The sequence below is a fragment of the Halichoeres trimaculatus genome, unplaced genomic scaffold (genome assembly GCF_033239565.1).
Source record: "Halichoeres trimaculatus isolate MK-OKI-2021-1 unplaced genomic scaffold, fHalTri1.1 fHalTri1_scaffold_13, whole genome shotgun sequence".
NCBI lineage: Eukaryota > Metazoa > Chordata > Actinopteri > Labriformes > Labridae > Halichoeres > Halichoeres trimaculatus.
In genome coordinates this window covers 31,089,833-31,113,936 of record NW_027437191.1, presented here as the reverse complement: position 1 = coordinate 31,113,936, position 24,104 = coordinate 31,089,833, and the positions used below count along the sequence as shown (strand labels likewise).

Below are 24,104 nucleotides of genomic sequence, written 5' to 3'. Positions count from 1 at the left end.
ACAGACATGGCTAACGCAGCTAACACCAGACACCAACGCCACATGTGAAGAGCTTCACCTGCTGTGAGCAGACAGGATCCAGGAGACAGAGACTGAACAGACTGCTGAAGAAGCTCAGTCCTGGACCCTGTGGAGGTGGAGGCTGGCTGACTGGACAATGATGGACAAGCTGTCATCATCTATTTTCTTATGGAGCTTTTTGCACTTTCTATACACTTTCTCACTTTTGTTTTCTTGATTGCTGCTGTGACTTTAATTTTGTTGTATTTTTTGCAATGAAGTAATTGTACTTCATTACTTGCCATCTCTAGGAATATCTCAGCTTAAGGTGGTGACGTCCTGCACAGTTAGCAGTTAGTTCAAAGTTGCATGTTGCAGGATGAGGTGAAATTTGTGAACCTACAAACGGTTGTAATGCAAAACAAGCTTGGGGTCAAAACATTTTCAAAGACAGAGAAATCCATTTCTTTAGAACATCCTTTTCGATAAAGAAAATTTCTATACACTTAATTTTCTTGCAAATGTTGAAATATATTTGAAAAAAACATCAAAAATGAGGTTGAGGCAGGGCAACTGGGAGTAGCAAGCAAAGGCTAAATTTCTCTGTGAGAAACCCTGATAACAGCATTTCTTCAAAAGTCTCAATCTTCATCTCTTCTCAACCCAAAATACAAACAAAGACAGGCTTGTTTATTTTTCCATATAGAGAAAATTACAATCAGCTTCTCACTGAGGAGTGAAAGCATTAATTGAACATCTGTACCACATGACTTCTTCATATCATACTGAGATGACCTTTACAATCAGAGTTTTATGGATGCTAGTCGATGTTTCCAATTTGATTAAAAGTGAAAAAAACCTAAAGAATGATCCACTTCAGGCCTGAATTAGGAATGGATAAAGAGGTTTTTAATCCTACACTGGAGCGAGGAAAAACTGACTACACACAGTCTGCTGTAGGGTCTTTTGGGGTGTGTGTTTTTCTACTATACTCTATGAAAACCTGACATTAAAACAGCCTGCCTCGATACAATTCAGCCGCCTGATGGAGGTCAGAGAAAACCACCAGAGAAACGTGGTTTTTACAGACTGGGAGAGGTGTGGTTTAGCAGCCACCCAGCCAGGCGGGCAGGCCCCGTGGAAAACCACAGGAAGTAAAAACTCACATTAGGGATCAGTCTGCGTACGGGCAGGGAAGTCTGACATTCAAGATAACCTTCATTATGACACCAAAAGCAGGAATAATGTAGCACAGAATGCTAATGTGCGTTAAATGTCAGGCTGAAGGTGGAGACAGAGCTCTCCTGGTTTTCTGTTTGAAGCTATATGTTAAGTTTACATTGAGAGCTTAAGCTGAGGAGTCCTGTCGCCACGGGGATTAAGATCCTCCTGCTGCACCAACAACCTGTAATAAAGGCTCCAGTGTTCCCTGCTACGCCTCACCTGCAGCAGGAGGTTTGTATGAGTCAGGTTTAGGCCTCAGGTTAGGTGAACTCACACATTCAACAGTTGGTATAGAGTCTGTACTTTACTATCTTTAGTTATGTTTAAGTTTGCATTTCAGTTGACCTATGGCCAAGTCCCGCCCACAAACGTGAAGAGCCAATCACAGTGAGTATAGCTTTCCAGTACAGTCGCACATTCTCTGCCCGTACGTCTTTTGAATTGCATTGCAGGAAGTCGGTTTTGTTCGATTTTATGAGTTTTTTCTGCGATTTTAAAGGTCCCATATTATGCAAAAATCACTTTATTAAGTCTTTTAGTGAAATGTGTGGGTCTTTGTCTTTCCTCCCAGCCCACAAAATGTGATATTTAATGACAAAACCTGTTCTTAGTAGAGCTTGTGAATGTAAAATCCTGACCTAAAACGAGCTGTTTGGATTTTGGGGATTAGCCGACGTCAGCGATTCCCTTTTTTGACCAATCAGGAGCAAGTCTGACCTGATGCCAAAGTTGAAGAGCCATCACTGCTCTGTTATGGGCTGTAATCAGCCACATAGTTCCATGCACAAGCTTCCCATCTCAGAAGAAGACAAGACTAAGTGGCTAGAGTTCGTTTATCAAGGAAATGTTCCAGCTACACTCAGTAAAACTGTGCATGTGTGTGCTAGTCACTTCACGGCCGACTGCTTTTCCAACTTTGGACAGTCCAACAGAGGGCTAGCGAATAGACTGGTTCTGAATCCAGGCGCATTACCAACCATCCTCCAACAAACCTGGGACCCTGGAAATGTGAGTATTTTAAATGCTGTGTGCTGTGGAGCAGATGTTAGAGCTTTTCCTCAGTGTCCCCCTGTCTCTGTGTTAGCTTCAGGATGCTAACTTTAGCTGCGGTTAGCCTGTTGTTTTAGCCTGTAATGTTACTGTAAACGAGCTTCGCTGTTTTCTAAACATTGTGCACTCGGAGCTTGTGGTGCTGCTCTCAGTGACGTGGAAGAGCGGGGCGGTATCAGCGGTGGCTCATTTACATATGAAGGCCACGCCCACTAAATCAGAGCGTTCTGAACAGAGGGGCTATGAGAGCCTGGAAACAATGCTGCTGTGCTTGATTTATTGGCTTTTTGGACCAAAACATGTTACTACCATTTCATGAAGACATCAATGATCCATATTAAACTGCAGAAAAGGAGCAGAATGTGGGACCTTTGAAGATTTATAATTTAAAGATTTGTCATTTTTTTTCTGGGTTTAAAAACGGCTCTAAATTTGCTAAAATCATGGTTAAATATATCATCTATACAATCATATTTACTTAGATTTGTTAAAATATGAATGAAGTTAAAGAGGAGAAATGGTATTAATAATATGTACTGTGCACACCCTGGTCACCCCTACCTATTTACCAGCCTTCATTGAGCCCCCCCCAGTTTGAAAGTCTGGACACACCCCTGCACAGAGGCACAAACCTCTTTTCTATACTAAATAAAAACATGAACAGCAGGTTTTCACTTCAAAAATTGAATTAAATCATTGTTTTTCTCCATTAACTGTTTCATAAATGCATTTCCTCCCATCAAATCATTGACGTATTTTCCTGATTCTGCCACCAAATGTAATTTCCCACAATCCCCCGTCTCCCCTCCTATATATAGCCTTTAATCAGCACCCCTGGGAGCTGCAGTGATTGTTCGGTGGATGTGTTAAAGTGATGAAGGCGGATTGTCCTGGTTTGCGTGGTTAATAACCGCGGCTCACCTGCAGGGACTGGAGGGAGTCGGAGTTGGTGTCGCAGTAGAGGATGATGTTGTTCGCCATGCTGAAGCTCTCCCTCACACCCAGGTGATAAAAGAGCGAGGGCTGGCGGAAAGCATCTGTCATCTCCACAACAGCGATGTCTGAGGGTGAGAAGTAGAGATGTCATGTTAGGTGACAGAGTGGACCTCTGACTGAGGAAAACAGACGCTGAAGCCAAGACAGTTTCCTACTGAGCAGAGCAGGTAAATAAAGTCATGAAGTTCAGAGAGTCAGGACGATATGTTGTGAGAAAGAAGTCTAGAAATACAAAAATATTACATAGAAGTACATCAAAACACCAGTCAGCCTCTGAACTGGAGGTGGGGGATATGACCTAAAATTTATGTCAACGCATTTTTCCTTCATATTGCAAAAAAACGTTATTATCATGGTTTTCCAACAATAAATAAGAGAAGTTTTTGGAAACCTCTTTATAATGTGTCAGCACAGGGGTCTGCAACTTTTACTTTCATAGGAGCCATTTCTGCCTCAGCTCACCTGGATTCAAGTCATAAAGTCATAAAGTCCATAAGAGTAATCGACTAAAGTAACCGTCAGCTGCAGCCCTTTATCAAACTATCAAAAATTTTGTAAGTTTGTGACTTTATTCTCCATATCTTGGTATTAAAAATGAAAAAGAAAGAGATTTCAAAAGGCATTACTTTAGGGAATTCAATACGGGTCCTTTGAGTTTTTCTAGAGCCTGTTTTCCTGCGTCATATCAACACTTTATTTATTTCCAATAAAGCAAACATGGACTCTTTATTGTTCAGGGACAAAGCCACAGCTGAGAGGTCAAAGGTTAATACTAACACCCATTATTTAAGCCACTTTATGTGTAAGTGACGACAAAACTACAGGTTTTTAGAGGTAACCTCCAATCACAGCAGCTCCTCCTGTGTCTCCTGCTGTCAGATATAGTTCCTACTGTCACATGAACAAGAGGCGGCTAATTCAGAGCTTACTCTTAAAAACAGAATGTCAGGCGACGACGGTTTGACCCACCTCCTCAACCTCATCAATGAACGTAAATTCACTCAGTATCCCAGCGGCTCCAGCTGGACTCAAGGATAATGTTTTCTGGATCAATAGGTCATTAGGAGTTAATATTACTGTGTGTCACTCAAGCCGACGGCGACGACGGCGTCTGATGGGAAACAGTGAGCTGAAGGCGCCAAGATGCTACACACTGCTGCTGCTCAACACAGCAAAAAAATAGCCTCAAAAATAAAAATATATATAAAGCTTTATCATTTTTGTTGATGATATACATTTGTCTCACATTCGACGGCTATGACTGTGGTGTGACTATGGTGTCAATGAGGAGGCGTGAGTAATGCAAACACTGACGAAGCCCTTGTCCACAATATTGGTACAGAGCGACAATGTGTCTAGAGGCAAGGGGGTGTGATGAGATCTCATGCCACAATTTTACTATAAAGATATATATATGTATATTGTATATTTTATAGCAGATTTGGATGCTTTTGTTCCTTTAATATTATTTGATTGCATTTTATAATGTGTCAGCACAGAGGTCTGCAACTTTTACTTTCACTGGAGCTGTTTTTGCCTCAGCTCACCTGGATTCAAGTCATTCAGGAGCCACAAAATCTACTTTATTTTTACTTAATAGACAAAAGTTAATAAAATTGAAATATATTAAAAGTATCCTGAATAGTTATCTAGACAAGAAGTGTTTTGTGTTTATAACATTAAATATGTGATTTCTTTGTTTTACACTTTTAATAAATTGGCAAAATATTTCAGGGAGAATTTTTTAACATCATAAATTTGCAAAATGTATGACATTTTAATAAATTGCAAAATTTTTTCAAGAATTTTGGAATTTAAAAGATAAAAAAATAATAATTGATTTGCATAAAATTTAAAAACAATAATTATAATTATTCAATTGCTAAGTTTTTAAATAAAAAATCTGTAAAAATATGCAAACCTTTTATAAAAAATCATGACATTTAAATTAGTTGCACAATATTTTTACAGAATTTCAAATTTTTAAAAATTTGTAAAAGTTTTCAAGGCATGACATCTAAAAAATGTGCAAAAATTTACAAAAATTAAAATTTGTTATTTCAAAAAAATTGCAAAATTAAAAATTTTAAAATCTTTTTATATACAAATTGAGTTTAAATTTTTTTGCAAGAAATTTGTAGAAATTTAATTTTTTTTTTTTTTAAAGTATTTTTTTCTAAAATTGAATGAAAAAGTAAAAAAAAAGAAATTCAAAAAACTTCACTGCACCTGTGACAAAAAATGCACATGTTGCTTTAACTTAAAAAAAGGATTATTTAATTTTATGTGTGGAAAGAAGTTCAACTGTTACTTCAAGCTTAGTTCTTGCATGGATTAAAGGGATACAGCTTTAGCAAACAGCGAGATTTCAGCAAAAACAGCTGTTTTACGGCAGCTACGGCAACTCTCTGGGAACATGTTATACAGCTGTCTGCTACATCTGCAATATGTGAGTCAAGAAAAGTGACATCTGGAAGCACTTCGACAAAAACAACCAAGTTGAAGTAGGGAGTAAGATATGTGTCGTTAAATTTTTGTGCCATAAAATAACTCGTTCAATGCTTCACCACATGAGCTCAAGGCTGAAGCGCAGACAGAAAACAGACAGTCTCTCATCATGTCAATTGCTAGCTCTGTTAGCACATGCCATGATGAAACCAAAGCGGAGAAGATTAGCCTGCTAATAACCAAAATGCAAACTAGAGATATGCTAACATTAGGTTTCACAGAAGGTGAAGGCTTCAGAGAGCTGATGGTGTTTCTACAAGAGTAGAAAAGATGGATTTAAAGTCTTTAATTAAGGGCCCTATTTTTGTTAGATATTTGGAGCATTCAAATACAGGATTTACTGTAAATTCGCATCTCTAGTGACAGTAAAATAATCATTAAAATCAATTTAATGACACAAGCATCATTAGAGCACACAGTATAGGGAGATATAAAAATCTCAGTATAGCATTAGTATCTGAATGAGCATGAAAGTGTTTGGGAGGCCCAGCCTATAAGGTGGGGAGGCACAGGCTGTCCCTGAGGCCGCCGCACGCTACAGATAACAACAAAAACAAATCAGCCCGGCGGCTGTTCTCCTGTAATGACAGAGGAGCTCAGAGAGAAACAGAGATAACACTGCACCCGGTTTCTCATCTGTTTCCAACGACTCTGCTCTCTGTGTCGACAAACACATTATCCAGAGCACAGGAGCACAGGAGAACAGGAGAACAGGAGAACAGGAGAACAGGAGAACAGGAGCAGAGCGTCTCCCACCCAGCCTGTGGGATATTTCACCCACAGTGGGTCGTTTCAAGCTCAGAGCTGAGAACTACTCCAGCACCAAGGTTTCCCTTGTCACGACTCGGTTGTTTTGAGCTAACGGGGTAATGTAAACTCTGCTGTGACTGCAGGCAGGTCAGATGATGGGTCACTCTGTTCCCAGCACCGATACTGGAGCACAGGCATGTGACTGCCTCTCTGTTGTGTGCTTGTTTTGTTTTGAACAAGATCACAAATATCAGGTTTTATCAGGTCATTTTACATTTTGTACTTGAGAGAACAAACACAGTAAGGAAGACATCAGGAGAGACAAAAAGCACAAAACAGACGAAGTTTCCACAGTTTCCTTAAAAAATTTTGAGTTGAAAGATAAAAAGCAGATTTGGCCTTTTTTTTTTTCCTTTTATATTATCTAATTGCATTTTATAATATTTAAGGGCAGGGGTCTGCAACCTTTACTTTCATAGGAGTCATTCGCCTCAGCTCACCTGGATTAAAGTCATTCAGGAGCCACAAAATCTACTTTATCTTCACAATAGAGAAAAAAAGAGCACAAAATTTGATGCATACATAGTAAAAATATAGTGAATAATTATCTAAACAAGAAGTGTTTTGTTTTGATAAAATTTAATGTGATTTCTTTGTTTTACATTCCAAATGAACAAAAAAAAAAGAAAAAAAAGTGGAAAATTTTTGATGTCATAAATTTTCAAAGCTTATGACATTTCAATAAGTTGCAATTTTTTAAAAGAATTTAAGAATTACAAAAACAAGCAAAAATTGCAATAAGTTGAGTTAAAAAAATGTGCAAATATTGCAAAAAATAAAAAATGAAATTTCAAACATTTTTTGCCAAAATTTACTAAATTTGCAAAAATAAAAAAAATAATTTTAAAAATGTGCTAAATTTAAAAAAAAGGTATGAAAATTTGCACCCTTTTACAAAACTTCAATTTTAATTATTTGTATAAATTAAAAACAATTTTGAATTTTCATTCTTTAAAAAATGTAGTTTTTTTTAATTTACAAAAGTGTCAAATAAATGAAATTCCAAAAATTGTCAAAAAGTTTCTAAAAATTCAAATTTTTTAATAAAATTTGAACGCTTTATTGCAAGAGCTGATGCATATTTAGTTCTACAAAATGTTAACACATGATTATATAGCTTGGGGCTTTGCACCTGTTTTAGGCCCCGTTTACACGACGCCGAAAACGGTCGATTCCGCAAACGTTTCGTTGCGTTTTAGCCTTCCGTTTAGACGAGACCACGTTGCGTTTTCAGTGAAAACGCAAACTTTTGAAAACGCTCCCCAGAGTGGAAAGATCTGAATCCGCTCCTCCATCCAGCTTCGTGTAAACACAGAGCGGAGCGTCTTAGGGTGAAACGCTGACGTCACCGCATGCGCACTCGCAGTTTTAGGTGAAGGCTCCGCGCTCAGCCACATTTCCAGTTGAGCCAGTAGGTGGCGGTAATGCGCGTTATGGTTGGATTGCCGACCGTCTCACACAACAAAACGGCAGAAAAAGAAAGAACAGAAGAGGAGACTTCTCCTCCTGGAGTCGTATGAACGTGGATCGTTTTCACGCCGTCCTCATGTAAACGCGGGTGGCTTTTGAAAACGCAAAGGAAGAATCGTTGCGGGAGTCTCCATGTAAACGGGGCTTTAGTGCTTCATTGTGGGTTTTTAGGTTCAAGTAAGTGTTTTTCTTTTTTTTTTATTTACTTATTTATGCCTGCTCCAGCTTTTATGTACAACAGTTTGTTTCAGCTGTGATTGGTTTAAGGAACTTAATAAATAAATACAATTGAGTAGAGCCGAGTAGTGTCGGCCAAAGAGTGGTGCTCTAACGCACCAGCAGGCTGTGCTGCTTTGGCTTTCCTTTATAATAGGCTGTAAGAACAGCAACTTTAACCACAATTAAATAAAAGACAAAATTTACAGTCTCCCCCGAAATCATTCTCTAGAATATAACACGATGCTGAATGACTCAAAACTCAGTTTTTTTTTTCTGATGGACTAAAATGTTGCCACACTCTGCTCATTTTATAAAGACAAGGCATCTAGTAATAACAAAATGATCATAAGGAGACAAAATTTGACAAAAAAATAATTTAAAACTTTTTTTTCAATTATTTTGTTTGAATTTTTTTTTCCCAAAGAAAAGTTTAGGGTGGGTTTTTCAAAAAGTGGGTGGGCCTGGGACCTCTGGGCCCACCCTTAACGCCCCCCCTGGCCGGTGGTGTTACAAAACTTCCTTAGAAAAGCTTTAAATGCAAAGAAAAAGAAGACTCTTAATTTAGTTTATGGATGGACATGTGCTTAAAGAAAACTTAGCACACATTAAATCTCTGACTGCAGCTTTAATAACATCTCCATGCACTCATCACATCATTGAATTGTGCAATCAAAGCCTCTAAAACAGACGATCAGAGCAAATTACTCAAAGCCGCTGTGTAAACGCACTCATTTGGATGCACAGCTAGCAATAAGCATTTCTTCCATCCCTTGGCTTTCATGGCTGCATGCCAACCCCACGCTGCAGACAGCTCGGCTGGCTCGGCTGCTGGAGAGCTCCGTCAGTAATGAGGGGCCATGAAACTCCTCGCACTCTTCATCAGCGAATGCAAATTCCATCAGGAAGCAGGCACTTGTTGCCGGCCTCAGAGGTTCTCATCATCAAACCCGTCCTCCACACCAGTTAGGAGAAAAAAACAGCATCACTCTTTCATTTCAGCCGGGCAGGCCGAGGACAGGATATCAGGGATTTGAAACTCAGTGGCTCGGTGCAGTGATGCAAAATATCAAGAGGGTTTAGTTCTCCGGATGAGCAGTCGGCATCTTCACATCAGGATGCTTTCTTTCTGATTGAGTGCATGTTAGATTTGGCTTTCTGACGTAAAAGGCGCTCAGGGACAGGACACCTTAATCCTCTCATAGTCTGACTTCTGCTTGACAACCACTTGTAACTTCCACATCTATGACGCACTTCCATCAATGATATCGCCACAACTACAGATGGTCTGATAACATTTGTTCCTTCCTCAAACCTGAGTTTCAATTTGCCTTATTACAAAGGTAAAGAGAGATACCAGCAGGGGATTACTCATGGTAACACTTGGAAATGAGGGGTTCTATTATATTCTCAGCTGTGGATGTCCTTAAACTCCCCTTTTTCAAAATATATTATGTTAAAGGTCGCCTTAACACGTCAACAGATCCAGAAGTCCTGATAAATCCAAAACAGCTCCTTTTGCTGTTTTTGACACAATCATTTCACCATCATCCGTCTCAAAGTTTGGTTCAGCCCTAAAGAAACAGCCTTAAAACTCTTACATTCATACCTGTCCAATCAAAGAGTTTCAGTTTTTCAGCCTGATAATTGGAGTATATCTGTTTCCAATTTCCAAAGTGGTGTACCTCAAGGATCCATTCTCGGTCCTCTACTGTTCTCCAGTTAAAGTCTACTCCTCAAGACCGTGTTATGGTTAACGTTAAGTATGGAAATGAGATGTGTAGAATCAGCACAAGTGAACGCATATTTATAAACACTGCGTGGTGTCCATTCCCATACTACAGGGGGCGGTATATTGCAAACACACAAGAAGGAGAAGTTGTTTACACCTGGGACATCAGGACAAATTTTGTCTGGGCCATAAGTTACAAAAGTTAGTAGATTATTAATTTAATTATTAAAATGGTGGATGTAGTTGCGTTTTTCTCCTTTATTTGCATGTTTATAACCCTTTTCTGCATCAGACAGGATGCAATTGCTCTGATCTACAGTTTTTCCCGAATCAATGTTCTGATACCACCAACGTGAGGATAAAAGTTCAAAACTTTTTTTTCCAACAGGCTAAAAAACATGGCTCATTTTGCAGAGCATTTAATGCCACAAAGCGAGCATGAAGTGACAACATTTTTACAATGCTTTTTTTCAACTGATTTCATATATATATATATATATATATATATATATATATATATATATATATATATATATATATATATATATATATATATATATATATATATATATAAGGGATGTTCGATACCACTTTTTATGTAGACCAATACCAGCACAAGTACTTCCTCTTGAGTACTCACAGATACTAAGTACCGATGCTACTAGTACTTTTGATAAATAAAATTTTAGTTAGTAGTGACAGATCATTTTGATCGAAGACAGCACAGTCACACTGACATTAAGTCCAAATAAAACACCAACAGCTCTCTCTGAGTTTAGAATTTTTTTATACATATTACAAAAAACATATATTAAAAGTGCACAATGAAACTAACAACTGTCAGAGTTTAAGTATGTTTTAAAGTAAACTAAAGTGAAAAAAAAAACAGTTTTACAGTTGACTCTCCTTGGTTCATTCATGTTGTCTGAACAGGACCTGGGGCACATTTTGGTGTTGCATCACTGTGGTGTTAAACCTTGAAAACCTTGGTATTGTACTCGCCTGTCCTTTATATATATATATATATATATATATATATATATATATATATATATATATATATATATATATATATATATATATGTATATATATATATATATATATATATATATATATATATATATATATATATATATATATATATATATATATATATTTATATATTTATATATATATGAAATTCTAAGAAAAGTTGAGGGTGGGCCAAGGACCTTTGGGCCCACCCACCACACCGCCCCTGCTGTAAACAACATTTTTTTTTTTTTTGCCAATTCTTCTTGTTTTCCGAGTTTGGCTGGAAACAGTTCACACCAAGGACTGCTCATCACACAGTTGTCAAGGTGATCTCTGCGTGATGAATCATTTAAATGCAAGTTTTTTTTTGTACTTCCTACACTAAGGGCTTCTATCTGTTTCCACACAGAAGTTAGCAATTTTCGCTGGTGTGGGACGCAGAAATTTTCTGTGTGAAAAGGACTGTGCTAGGGGAAAAGGCTGCTAAAATGACGTCAGTCGCCAGCACAAAGCAGTACAGACCTGGTAGATGCGTCAAACATAAACCAAGCTCCTGCAGAAACCTGGTGTTTCTGTTTATTCTTATGCAGATGACACACTAATGTACTTTCCCCTCAAACCCCAAAATTTACATGATTTCCTCAGCCGTCTCACTGACATTAAAAACCGGATGTGTCAAAACTTTTTAAAACTCAACAAATCTGAAACTATAACTTTGTTCATTCTCAATTCTACAAAATATTAAAGCGATCTTTTGACCTCCAAGTCTGTGAAACTCTCTGCCATTATTCTTTCACAGCTTCCTTTAAATTGTCTCTCAAAATCTCTTTTTAATGGCAAGTTTTTTTTCCACTTTCTCATGCCCTGTTTAAAAATCTATGATTATTTATCATACACCCAACTCCAAGCCTTTAAGATCCTGATGATACACAAAATAAAAAGCTATCTTCAGTGTTGTTACTTTATGCAAGGTGCAGCTGAATGTCAACATCCAGACAGCACAGGCTGGCTGATGAATAAAAGATTCAATAAGCTCGTCTCATTTCTCCACTGGTGCTATCAATATTGCATGTCAACCAGATTTTCATGCAAACAGGCAATTTAAAAGCAACGGAGAAAGTGAAAAAAAAAACAAAAAACGTTGCAGTCATGTTGTAAAAATGCAGCGATGACTTTGGGAGGGGTGATTGTGAAACGTTCTGCTTGGAAAACCTCACCTGCTTCACGGGAAAACGTCTGAGCCAAAGAAAATGTTTGCCGTCACGGGGCAGGGTTAACACGAGAGATGAATAAAGACCACGAACGACTTAGTGCAAATAAGAAAGAAGAAAAAGAGGAACGACACGCGGGAGTCTTGCCCTCTGGGAGAGTGGAGAGAAGCAATCAGTTCTCATAAGTGCTCGGTACTCACAACAAATCCCCCGAGAGCTGACAACGCCGGACTATTAGTGCATGATGTCGTCAGCATGGAGAGTGTTTTTCAGTGTGTATGCACACACTCTGAGCGATGATGTAAGGAGAAATGATACGTTACAAGATTCATATGTTTGATCACTTTAAGTCATTTATCTTTTATTCTGTTTAAGGGAAAAGATGGATTACATTTGATTTCACAGGAATGCTCATTTTGCTCATTCTGAGAGTTTGATGCATTGGTCGTGTATAGACAGGCAGGAAAATACCATTAAACACCAGAAAAACTGCACTTACTTACAATTTGTTTGGTCCCGCTCTTTCCCTGTCAGATTCCTCTACTAAGTTATGGGCACAGATTTTTGTGATATTTTAATTTTTCACAGTTTTTAGAAAGAATCCACGACAGGCAGTTAGAAAAGGGAGCCCTGAAGGTGAGAGTGGAGATATCACACACTAAAAGCAGTTGAAAATCACCAAATTTGGGCTGTTTTATGACTCAACCGCTGGGTCATTAAAGCACCAGCCCAGCAGTAGTTAATTAGACCCAGCCAGGATGGGTTGATCCATTTTAACCCAGTAGATGAGTTAAATATTCTGAGTCAAATTAATTACAAAGCTATTTCAACCACATATATTTGAAACCATACTGGCAAGAAAGGTGGTTAAATTCTGCTTCGTTTTCGATGTATTCATAAAGTGGAGTACTGACAGCCCGTCCATGCTGCGGAACACGGACAGTAGGTCTGTACCGTAAAGCGCAGACAGACAGTTCATGCTGCGGGTCGCACAAAAAGGGATCAATGAAGTGTTCAGATAGTTCATCTATACATCATCTTGCTATGAGGTCGCCGAAAAACTGCTCCCCCTGGTGGCTGGCTGCAGTATAGGTCAAAAATCCATCTCTCCAGTCATTCCAGATGGTCTGTAGTCAAACTTAAAAAGATTAATACACCTGGTAGAAATGTTTCCCACATCTGATTGTTGTGGTGGTTTGAAGATATCATTTGGCTGTCTTGTGTTCAAGTCCTCTTTTTTCTGAAAAGTTTTGTTTTCATTAGTTATAAGAGGTTAAAAACAAGACTTTATGTCACATTTAACAATGATTGACAGCTGCTGTTTTTGTGTATTTTTTTTTCAGGGACTGTAAAATATGTCATGAAATAGAGTCAAGAAGTGATTAGACTCTCGAAAGAAAAAAAAAAAATTATTATTTTTGTTACCCAGCTCCACTCAGATTCTCCCAGAATCCCTCACAGTCTCTACTGCGCCAACTCTGGCTGCAATTGCTGCCAATGTCTGCGCCTGTGATGGGGGAATTTTGGCCTCAAACCTGTACAATGGTAAATGGCAGGGCCACGCTGTCCACTCTATATACAGTCTACAGCTCTGACGTGATGTACAGCAGGGTTTCATATCCACTGCGTGGGAACTGTCACAACATGAATGACTTTGCTAAAATTGAGGTCTTCAAATGTAAAGGAGCAGTTTGCTGTAAAAACAGTAATTTGAAATTTGGTTACAGAGTAATATTCAATATTTCATTAAAAAGGTGCTGATACAGCTACAGCCTGTGTGTTTCTATTTGCACAATCACGTTTAATTTTTTTTTTTTTTTTTTTTTTTGCAAATTGCACAATTCTTGTCATCCTTTTCAGTGCACTACTGTAATATTTTAATTTATTTATTTTATTTTAACTTATGTGTATATACTTTTGTATTCTTCTCTGTACAAAGCTCTTTATTATTATTATCATTATCTTCATTTTTTACTACCTATGCCCTATTTCTTTCTATTTTTGTAATATAAAGTATGTGTTTATAATAATTGTACAGAAAGAGTGTGGTTTATTCTTGAGATACTTGGCAAATAAAGGTGATTCTGACCGGGTCTGATGCAGTGTCTGATTGGTGTAGCATGTCTGTTGGTGTGATGACATGATGGCATTTAAATCACAGGCAACCCAGGTGCTGGGCAAGCAGCAACCTCCGGTCTAAGAATATGAGACGATGCTGAAGTGTTAAAACCTGCTGTTTCCTGAGTGTTCACTTGAGGCTGACACTGGAAGTAACGGAAGTCACATACACATCAATCCAAAAAAAGCAGTTTTCACAGCAGAAATTAACCTATTTACAGCCTGGTTCAAAAAACGTCTCCTGTCTGAATTGCTAATTTCACTATTGGCTCACGCTGTACGGGGGGTGAATTTTTTTCTAACTCAGTAGTCCTGAGGATATTGAGACCATGAGCTCACCCAATCAGAAGCCCAGCTCAGGTAACGTGACTAACAGGCGCCCTATAGCTGTACACAAAGCCCTTGCCACTACCAATATGGCTGTGATGGCCGATCTGCTTCAAAAACCTGTTTCAGAATAGACGGGTGATGATGAGGAGACTACGACCATTAATTATACAGTCTACAATGCTGGGTTGCACTAAAGTAATCTAACGCTTCAATAAATAACCTATTATGGGTTATACATTTCATAACCCAGCAGTTGAGTTAATGAAATAACTCAACTAGGTGAAGAGGGTGCAGGTGACATTATAAACACTCAGCCTGTGACATCACAGATTGGGCAGATTCAGTCAGACAATCTTTATCAGACAGAGATAGGGCTGAACGATTTTAAGAAAAGATTGAATTGCGATTTTTCTGGCAGATATTGTGATTTCAATTCGGTTCACGATTTTCTTCAAATCAAGCTTTGGGATATTCACATGTAGGGCTGAATGATTTTAGGAAAAGATCAAATTTTCCTGGCAGATATTGCAACAATTTTTTAATCATCAATAGTGATGATAAATAATCTGTTTTCATCAACTTCTACTCCTAAACAGAGGCTTTGTGTTGTTGACCTGCTTACCAGCACTTTTAACACATAGACTGTCTACAAATTTGTAAAACAGAATGTGTATAATACCCGACACAACAGATCCTGAGTCAGTCAGGAGCGCTGCAGAAAAATTGCTGCTTTGGCGATCTCAAAATTGCGTTGTCTAAAATTGCGATTTCGATCTGAAAACGATAAATTGTTCAGCCCTAGATAGAGATCAGTTATGTGTTTATATTTTTTTTCCTTTCATGCAGTTACTTTCCACTTGTACTGTTTTCAATAACTTTGATACCCTCTTTGCTTCCTGCTAAGGTCAAAGTCTGACTACTCACAGTACTTTGACATTTCTAAACGCTAGTGTGTCGACTGGTTATTGTACCGTCACCAGATTTTTCTGAGTGTCCTGTTTTTTCTTCAATCGTACAACAGAGCCAGTGGAAAATGTTATTTTTATGCAAAACAGAGCTGATGTTTGTTGAATACATTCCTAAAATCTCACACTTCTCCAGGGAGATCAGGGTGCAGCCAATGTGTGTTTTGTTTTCTCCCGGTACAGTCATGATAGGTTTCTTAAGGTTAACAGCAATAAATTTCAGGAGACAAACAGCTCAGAAATGTGAAACATCAAACAGCCAGTGACTGTTGTTTCGCCTGACTCAACAGCCGAGCGTCTGAATGGTTCTGGAGAGCGTTCAGATGTCGTGATTGCTTACCGACGCAGCAGCCCAGCTGAGTGAGTGCCAGCCTAGCATCAGAGCTGCCAGCGCGGTGTTGACAGAAGGCTGTGGAGTGGAGTAACCGGAGTCATCCCACCTCTCTGTTCACAAGACCCTCCACCTGATTACAGGTGCTCACCTCTGCTGTCACTGCGCCCATTACAACCACCTCAGACCAGAAGTACATCAGAGTCTATCTAAACCGGTGTCAGATAAGACCAACTGAAAAAAAACCATGCATAGTGATAATCCTGCTACACCTCCTACGGCTGGACCTGCTGCTGTTGACCAAATCTAAATTGATTCCCTCGCCTACAGCTCAAAGCAGAGGAGGGAAAATAACTCGATACTCTCACACAATATTCAGGCACTCAGCCTGCTGCTGCAGGTTCCTCAGGCCCAGCGGTGTTTCTGACGGGAGGAGGGGGGAACAGCTCAGAGAGAGCCGAGCTGCATGAATATACAGAGGATTGTTCTGATGCCTGATGGCGCCTCTTTAAAGATCTTTTTTCAGCCCTTCCCTGAGTGTCTGCACCAGTTAAACACGCCTACTTTTGGAACAGGAGGTGAGCTCGGTGTTATAATCGCAGTAGGATCTAAATGGCAGTGCAGACAGTTAAGGTAGATATGGATTAGCTCAGCATCTCAAAGTGTTTCTGCAGGGCAGGGAACCAAACATGCAGACAAAGAAATCTATTTTAAAGAGTCAGAGCTGTTGAGAAATGTAAACAAACGCTCCTGACAGCCCTCGGCTAATCGACGCACAGACTGTGTGTACATCCCTGAAGCTGCAGACAGGCTGGGTGCATAAAAGTGGGAAAAAAGCAGTGACTGCTCTATTGATCATGTGTTGATTTGAGAGGAGAGTCATTATCTGTCTGTCTTTAATCATTACTTCACACAGGGCTCACTTATTAGTCTTTTTTTGAGGGTATCTGCCACACAGCCTTGTTAGATTCCAACAATGGAAACAAATCCAACTACTCAGTAATTCTGGTAGCGCCTGCAATTAATAAAACAACTTCCAGCCAATGTTTCTTTTTTTTGTGCTGTGTTCACATTGCAGCTCTGAATTTGATTCATTGCAACTCCTGCAGCAGCGCTAAGTCAGCTGTTCGGGGCAGGTGTCAACTCAAAAGTAGACACAGTGTTACAGAGAAGCTAACTTGTGAAACGAGAATTATTGTCTGGTATTTATTTGCAGTTTTTTAGGTTTAAGTTTTATATAATTTCTTTAAAATGTAAATAGTCCATTGACGGCACCTGCATCCAGATCAAATTGGGTTGTATTTCACCCGTTTTTGCTCTCCATACTGGCTGATTTTACCACATACAAAAGCCTGCTGATTAGGGATGGTAAATCAAAAAAAAAGAAATGTTTCAATCCATTGATATCGTTAGCCTTTGTGCTTAATGATTCCCTTATCAATTCTTTACATTGTGCCAGAGCCACCGGGCCTTACGTCGACTGGTCTGCTGCAGCTATCTTAGCTTAACAGTTAGAAAACGTTTCCCAAGAAAACTCTGATTCAGGATTTTCAGCTTGAAGTTTTACTGAAGAACTGACTTCATAAAGAAATGAGCATTACTTAAATCATCTTATTTACCAAAATATCAAAACAGCGCAAGTCTGATTCTAACGTATATGGGAAACTGCATTGATATGCTAGCAGTTAGCATACATCACTATAACTTCAGCTTCAGAAAAGAATTTCAACTTTCATCACAGAAACATATCACATCAACTCTTTGTAAAAATATTGAGAATTTCAAATGTCAAAAGCTAACAGGCAGCTGAAAGGCTCATAGCTAACTTCAAAACTACGGAAAGCTTCCAAACAGCTTAAACCATTGCTAGAACCACTTTGAGACACTAGATGGCCTACTTGAATTATTGATATAATGCAACACAGTACATCAACGTCACATTGTGTGCAATTTTTACCTGTTTTTGTATAATTATGCCCAGAAATATCCAGACTCAGGGACCAATTACATTTTATTCACTTACAGTATAAACTCAGTTAAATGTGGTTGACACAGAAAACCTGTAAAGCTACTTTTTGTACCAAGAAAATTCACAACAAGATTTGTGAATTTTATCATTGGAATTTATGGCTCATTTGCTGGTCATTGTTTACACACAAGATTTCAACCATTTGCAGCCTGTAGAATATCACTGCTAATGGGTGCTAGGCCCAATGTTTCCCATGAGCTGAGGAGAAGGAGGCGAGAATGACTTGCTGGTGCTGCAATGCGAGTCAAGAAGTGATGACTTGTCTTTTCATCCATCATTGTAGGGGAAAACAATTTTTATCTCCAACAAGATGGACAAGCTAATGATGCTAACCCAGCACCTGTAACCTGTAGACAAGATGCAGGAAACAGGATAAGTATACATATTATTCTCTTTTATTCTATTATACCGTTTATATATTCTTGGAATTTGTGCACTGTACACATTTTTATGTTACTGCTATGACTCTGAATTTCCCCATTGTGGGATAAATAAGGAGTATCTTGTTTTGTCTTAACTATACTGCCTGTGTACTTCTATGGCGTCTTTCTCATTTTCTGGCCTTCATTATTTTATTACTGCCCTCTACTGGTCTGGCAGTATAGCCCAATCACTTCAAAGTCACTTCCATTCATTTTGTTCTTTTGTTCGTATTTCTGCACATTTCCATGAAGCTTTGAGATATGGACCAAACGGAGCAGTACCACCAGAAACTGTGGGGGCAGTGTTGCTGTTACTACCCGATAAAAAGCTTTAGTGAGACACGAAGATGAAACAACAATGGCAGAATTTTCACAATTTAACCAACCACCGCCTGCTACAACGCTGCCTACGTTTTTGTCTTACTGTAGACAACTGTACATTATTTATACTTCCTCCACAGTCACCATGCTTGTTTTTGAGTTATAAACTTTTGACTCTGGGTTGCCCCCTGGTGGATATATTGGTTAACTGCAATGCCAACGTAAAGGACGCATGGAAGAATGTGAACAGTCATGGTAACAGCGTTTGAAATGGACTAAAAGTTCTTGATACTTTTGGTTGAAAAGCACCTTTACTCTTAATTTGTTAAGTTTAAGCTACAAATCTGAGCTACACTGTAAAACATTAAGTTCCACAAATGCTGATGTATACATTTAGGTAGGATGTTAAAGGGAGACTTGGTAAGACTGGTAAATTCAAAAGCATCACAAAAGAGCCTGAAATTGTTTTATTATTTACAGTGTACTGTTACATTTCCTGAACTGCAGCATAGCCAGTTTTATTTTGCAGTGTAGTGGCTTCATGTGTAGGTATGTGCCTCGTTGTGGCCTGTTAACACTTCATACTTGTTAAAAATGTCACTGCACTGCAACACTACAAGCACTCTAATCACTGTGCGAAAGCTCACAGCGGTCACCCAGGTGAAGCCGTAATGGTCTGCGGTTTTATTGTGTGTGAGGATGAAGGTATGGAACAGGTGGAGTAGGTAAATACAGCACTTGTTACAACACATTACGTAACAGCCACACATAATACACCGTAACCATGGACACGGCTGAGAGAGATGAGAGCGAAACCCTCAATGCGCTGCTGTGCTGTGGAGCTTTTTAATGGAGAAGGAGTGAGGCCGGTGTTAGTGGAGCAGAGTGCAGTGGGAGGATTTCCCTGGAGCTTTTTCCCCACACAGAGGACAGAAAGAGAGGACAGAGTGGAATTACTGTCTCCAAGCTTCACTGGAAATCATTTCCCACACTGAGGAAGCCCTTCACTCCCCTCCCCTCCAAAAAGGAACCACTGGAGAGTAAAACGTCTAAGTTTTCTGCCAATTTTCCAGGAAAGGAGAGTCCTGCTGCATCTGGATGATTACTGCGTGTGCTTGTGCCACAGATGATGTTTCACTGCTGTCAGGTCAAAGCAACACGCATGATACCAAACTTGTGTGACAGACACAGACCACTGATTGACTTTAAAGCTACATTGTGATGATTTCTAACAGACAAACATCTCTGAGAGATCTGTGTTTTTCTCCGCTGAAAACGATTCCTGTGATTAATTTTGTAGTGATGGTGGACACTGGAGCCTAACTGTCAGACAGAAAAAGGACAGAAGAGCAGAAGAAAGATAAACAGCAGAGAGAGATAGAGCACGAGCTAAAGGCTAACACAGGGGCTAAACTGTTTGTGCTAATGTTGATTTCAACCCACATGCAGCAGTTATTCTGCGGTGGTCTGTTAGCCTATAAATGAGCCGAAGCAGCGGGTTGCTGATAGCACTACATAGCCGACTACTACAACGTTTGCTTGATGTCACGTTTCAAACTGTAGCGCTATGTAGCTGTACTGATAAGTCCCTTACCTCAGCGTGTTGTTTCAAATAAAAAGTTGTCTTGAGCAAAGTAAATTTGTTCCAAAACAAACACACGCCTCACTAAAAGTAATTTACGACAGTGTGTGTGAGACTATGGGCCAGAAGGTGGCGAGGTAGTCCAATTAAAATCAACTAATGAATCAATAAAATGTAATTTGCGTGCACTTTTCATGCAGGAATTTGTAATACAAAGTGCTTTACAATAAAAGAAAAAATTGAAATAAAATAAAATGAAATAAAATGAAATAAAAATAAATACACCATCTTTAATTAAAATGAGGAAACACAGGAGCTAAAACTAAAATAGTAATTAATTGGAAAATAATAAAAAATTAATTAATCAATTAAGTAATCAAAAAATACTCGAAATTACTAGAGGGCAAGATAAGTAAATGTGTACATAAATAAATAAATAAAATAATATAACAATATAAAATAAAAGTTGGATAAATAACATGGTAAAATGAGAAAGTGTAACATCAGGCGCTTTGTAAAATCAGCTAAAATAGGATAATTAAAGGAAAAGCATAAAAACAAAAAATAAGATTTCAATTAAAAAATCTGAACTGAACTATAGAAATAAAAAAAAATAAAAGGGTTGAAAAACTTAAAACATACCATTAAATATAATATAAATAATTAAAAAAATAATAATACAATAATAATAATAATAATAATTACAATCAGCTAAAAGTTGAATTAAAAAGGTGGGTCTTGAGTTCATTTCAACAGTAATTAATGATAAGTCAATCAGTCAATATTCTACTGTGACTGTAATATTTAAAATAAGATATGCTGTTTGTATTAATTCATGCATCAATTCAACTCATTTTATTGTAATATGCAGGCCTGTCCTACAGGAAAGAAATGTTTACATGTTGACAGTATTCTTTGTTTTGTTGGTCAAATAAAAGAAAGATTTATTACTCTATTCCCCCTCCACATGAGACGAGCCCCCTCGCTGTCAATCCATTTTTAATCCTTGGCTTTTAACCCCGCTTGAGACTCTGCTCCTGTTTAAGTGTTTTATGTTTTGCTTTCAGTTTTTAGTCATTGTTTTTATTGTTTTTAAATTGTTTTAAAGAACAAGAATACAATTATTTTAGCACCTGCACCTTTGTTTTATTGATTTATTTGCTTATTTATTTCCTTATTTATGCCTGCACCATTTTTTATCATCTTTGTTTGGCTGTGGTTGTTTTTAAAGTGCTTTATAAATAAAGTTGAGTTGAGTGTTCAGTGAATCTAACTGGTCTATCTTGATAAGATACAATTTCTCCAGAATTCTTTGGAAGCAGGTTTTGTGCTAAGAAGTATAAAGAGGATGATTGTCAGATAAGATGAAACAGCTCAACCTGTCCTGGAAACCAGAGGTGCAACACTTCCAGGTAAAAACATGGCAGCACACGTCAGCCCCTCAGGCGGACTATTCCTCATGCAGGACGACGTTTCTTCAGTTATTCTCATCCTCTAATTTACCTAATGACCCGGCCAACTGCTGCTTCACCACAGTTTAGACAAACAGAAGAAAGAAAGCAGAGAATAAACAGAGTGAAGACGCAGCATTCAGGACAAATACAGTGAAATTAGAATTCAAGGGTCAAGGACATCGAGACCACACAGAGTGGACGCAGTTTTCCAGGAAAACACAGTTCAGGGAATGGAAGAAAAGCACCAAACAAGTCTTTCTGCTGAGTATTTCTATCCACACATACATCTGTATCCCCAGAGGACACTATGGGAAACTCGAGACAATGCTTATTCTGTAGTTTGGCTGCCCAGCCCAGCCCGGCGCGGAGATTAATGCACCCTTTATTTTTAGTTTGTCTGAGTCCTGAGAACACCACGATGCAGGAAATGAGACCAACCTGTCAGTCCCACCTTCCTCCTGCCAGACTGCCTCCTACTCGTTTATATTTTTATTTTTACCTATGCCCTACTTTGTTGCTTTTTCACACAGTGACAGATTTAACAAGCTGCAATACCATATCCCTGAGGGGGGAAAAAGGGCTGAGAACAGAATGTGAATTCATCCGCGGCTGGCAAACACGCTGGGATGGAGAAACTGTCCTGAAAGCTGCCCCGACTTGCCTCCTCGGTTTGCTCCTCGCTGGTTGTTTCAGCGAAGAAGAATTTCACTGGAACAAGAGGTGTTTGTATTTATGCCAAGTAAACAGTGTGTCAGCCTTATCTCTACCACTTTACATGGTCAGATTCAGGAACCTGCACAGTGCTGCTTTCACACAAAGCAGCACTGTGCAGGAGTACACTGTAAAAAATAATTTGTTGATTCAACTTAACTCACTCGAGTCATCTTGTTGCTTTGACTTAGTTACGTTAATTTAACATGAAGTGTCAAATAATTTTAATAAAACTGAAAAAAAAGCTAAGAAAACTACAAAAGATGTTGGGTGAACTCAATTCATCAAGTGATGGCGTTTTGTAACCGTGAGTGAGGAGGGAACACAGTGGGTATAAGACCCTGCTGTACATTGTCTGTGTTCTACATGGCACAGACAAGCTGTTTATGCTCCACGGCAATGATCTGCTGTCCTGTCTGTTCTTATTCTAACACATCAACACATCTCATTTATTAGCGTAAACATTAAATACACTGTAAAAATCATTTAGTAGACAGCCTTTTAAGAAGTGTCAAAAGGACGTAGTCTCCCCGACACCACCCATTTGTTTCTGAAACAGAAAACGAAGCAGATCAGCTATCGCGGCCATATTGGTTGTGGTGAGGGCTTTGGGTATAGCTATAGGGCACCTGTCGGTCACGTGACCCTGAGCTGTGCCTCTGATTGGACAAGCTCGCGATCTTAATATCCTCTGAACGGCCGAGTTAAACAAAAAATTCACCCCCCAAACAGTTTATGCTAATAGTGAAATTAGCAACTCAGATAGGAGACGTTTTTTTGAACCAGGCTGTAAGTAGGTTAATTTCTGCTATGAAAACAGCTTTTTGTGGCTTGGTGTGTCTGTGACTTCCGGTACTTCCAGAGCCAGCCTCTAGTGGACACTCAAGAAACAGCAGATTTTAGCACTTCCGCATTGTCTCATATTCTTAGACCGGAGGTCGTCACTTGCTTTTGTAGAAGCTGAAGTATCGACTTGAGCTTTTTACTTTAGTAAAAGTGTAGCAGTACTGGTTTCAAAACTACACAACTCTGAAGGCCATAATGACTATGAAGTTTCGTTTTCGTTACAATTTTGATGTTAAAAAATTGGAGCAGCTGGTGTGGACCAGTACTCAACATTAGAGGTCGACCGATATGGGTTTTTTTGGGGGCCGATGCCGATGCCGATGCTTTCCAAATTTGGGCAGCCGATGCCGATATGCATAGCCGATTTTTCCAATTTGATATTCAGGCCGATTGTTAAATAAATATATATTTATCACATTTTTGTGAAACGCAGCAATTTCTGAGCAACTAAAAGAAATCTATTACAACAAGTCGTGTCCAGTCCTCTGAACATTTATTCAGCTTTCAAAACAATGAAATATTTTGTCTGAGTAAACACACAATGTAACAAGCAGTAGTAAACATTCACACTCTTCTTAAAATGTCAAAAAAGAAATTTAAACTTATTAATATAATTTGAACAAAAGTATGTAATGTATCCAAGTGGTTCCACAAGTTTGAGGTGCTCATCTTTTTTGTGCCTGATCAAAAATTGCGTCATTTTATACAACGGATCAAAAATCGGCTTTTTAAAAGAAAATACGGCCGATGGCCGATAGAGACA

At 38.6% G+C, this 24,104-nt stretch overlaps 1 protein-coding gene across 2 annotated transcripts in view; it reads right to left on the bottom strand.

Annotated features, from left to right (window-relative positions):
* Nucleotides 1-24,104, bottom strand: part of map3k5 (mitogen-activated protein kinase kinase kinase 5) — a 120,985-nt gene that overhangs the window by 79,338 nt on the left and 17,543 nt on the right. For both annotated transcript variants that reach the window (XM_074684670.1, XM_074684671.1), the window contains exon 2: nt 3,196-3,335. In XM_074684670.1, coding sequence (XP_074540771.1) covers nt 3,196-3,335 — 140 coding nt within the window. The remainder of the gene's footprint in view (nt 1-3,195; nt 3,336-24,104) is intronic.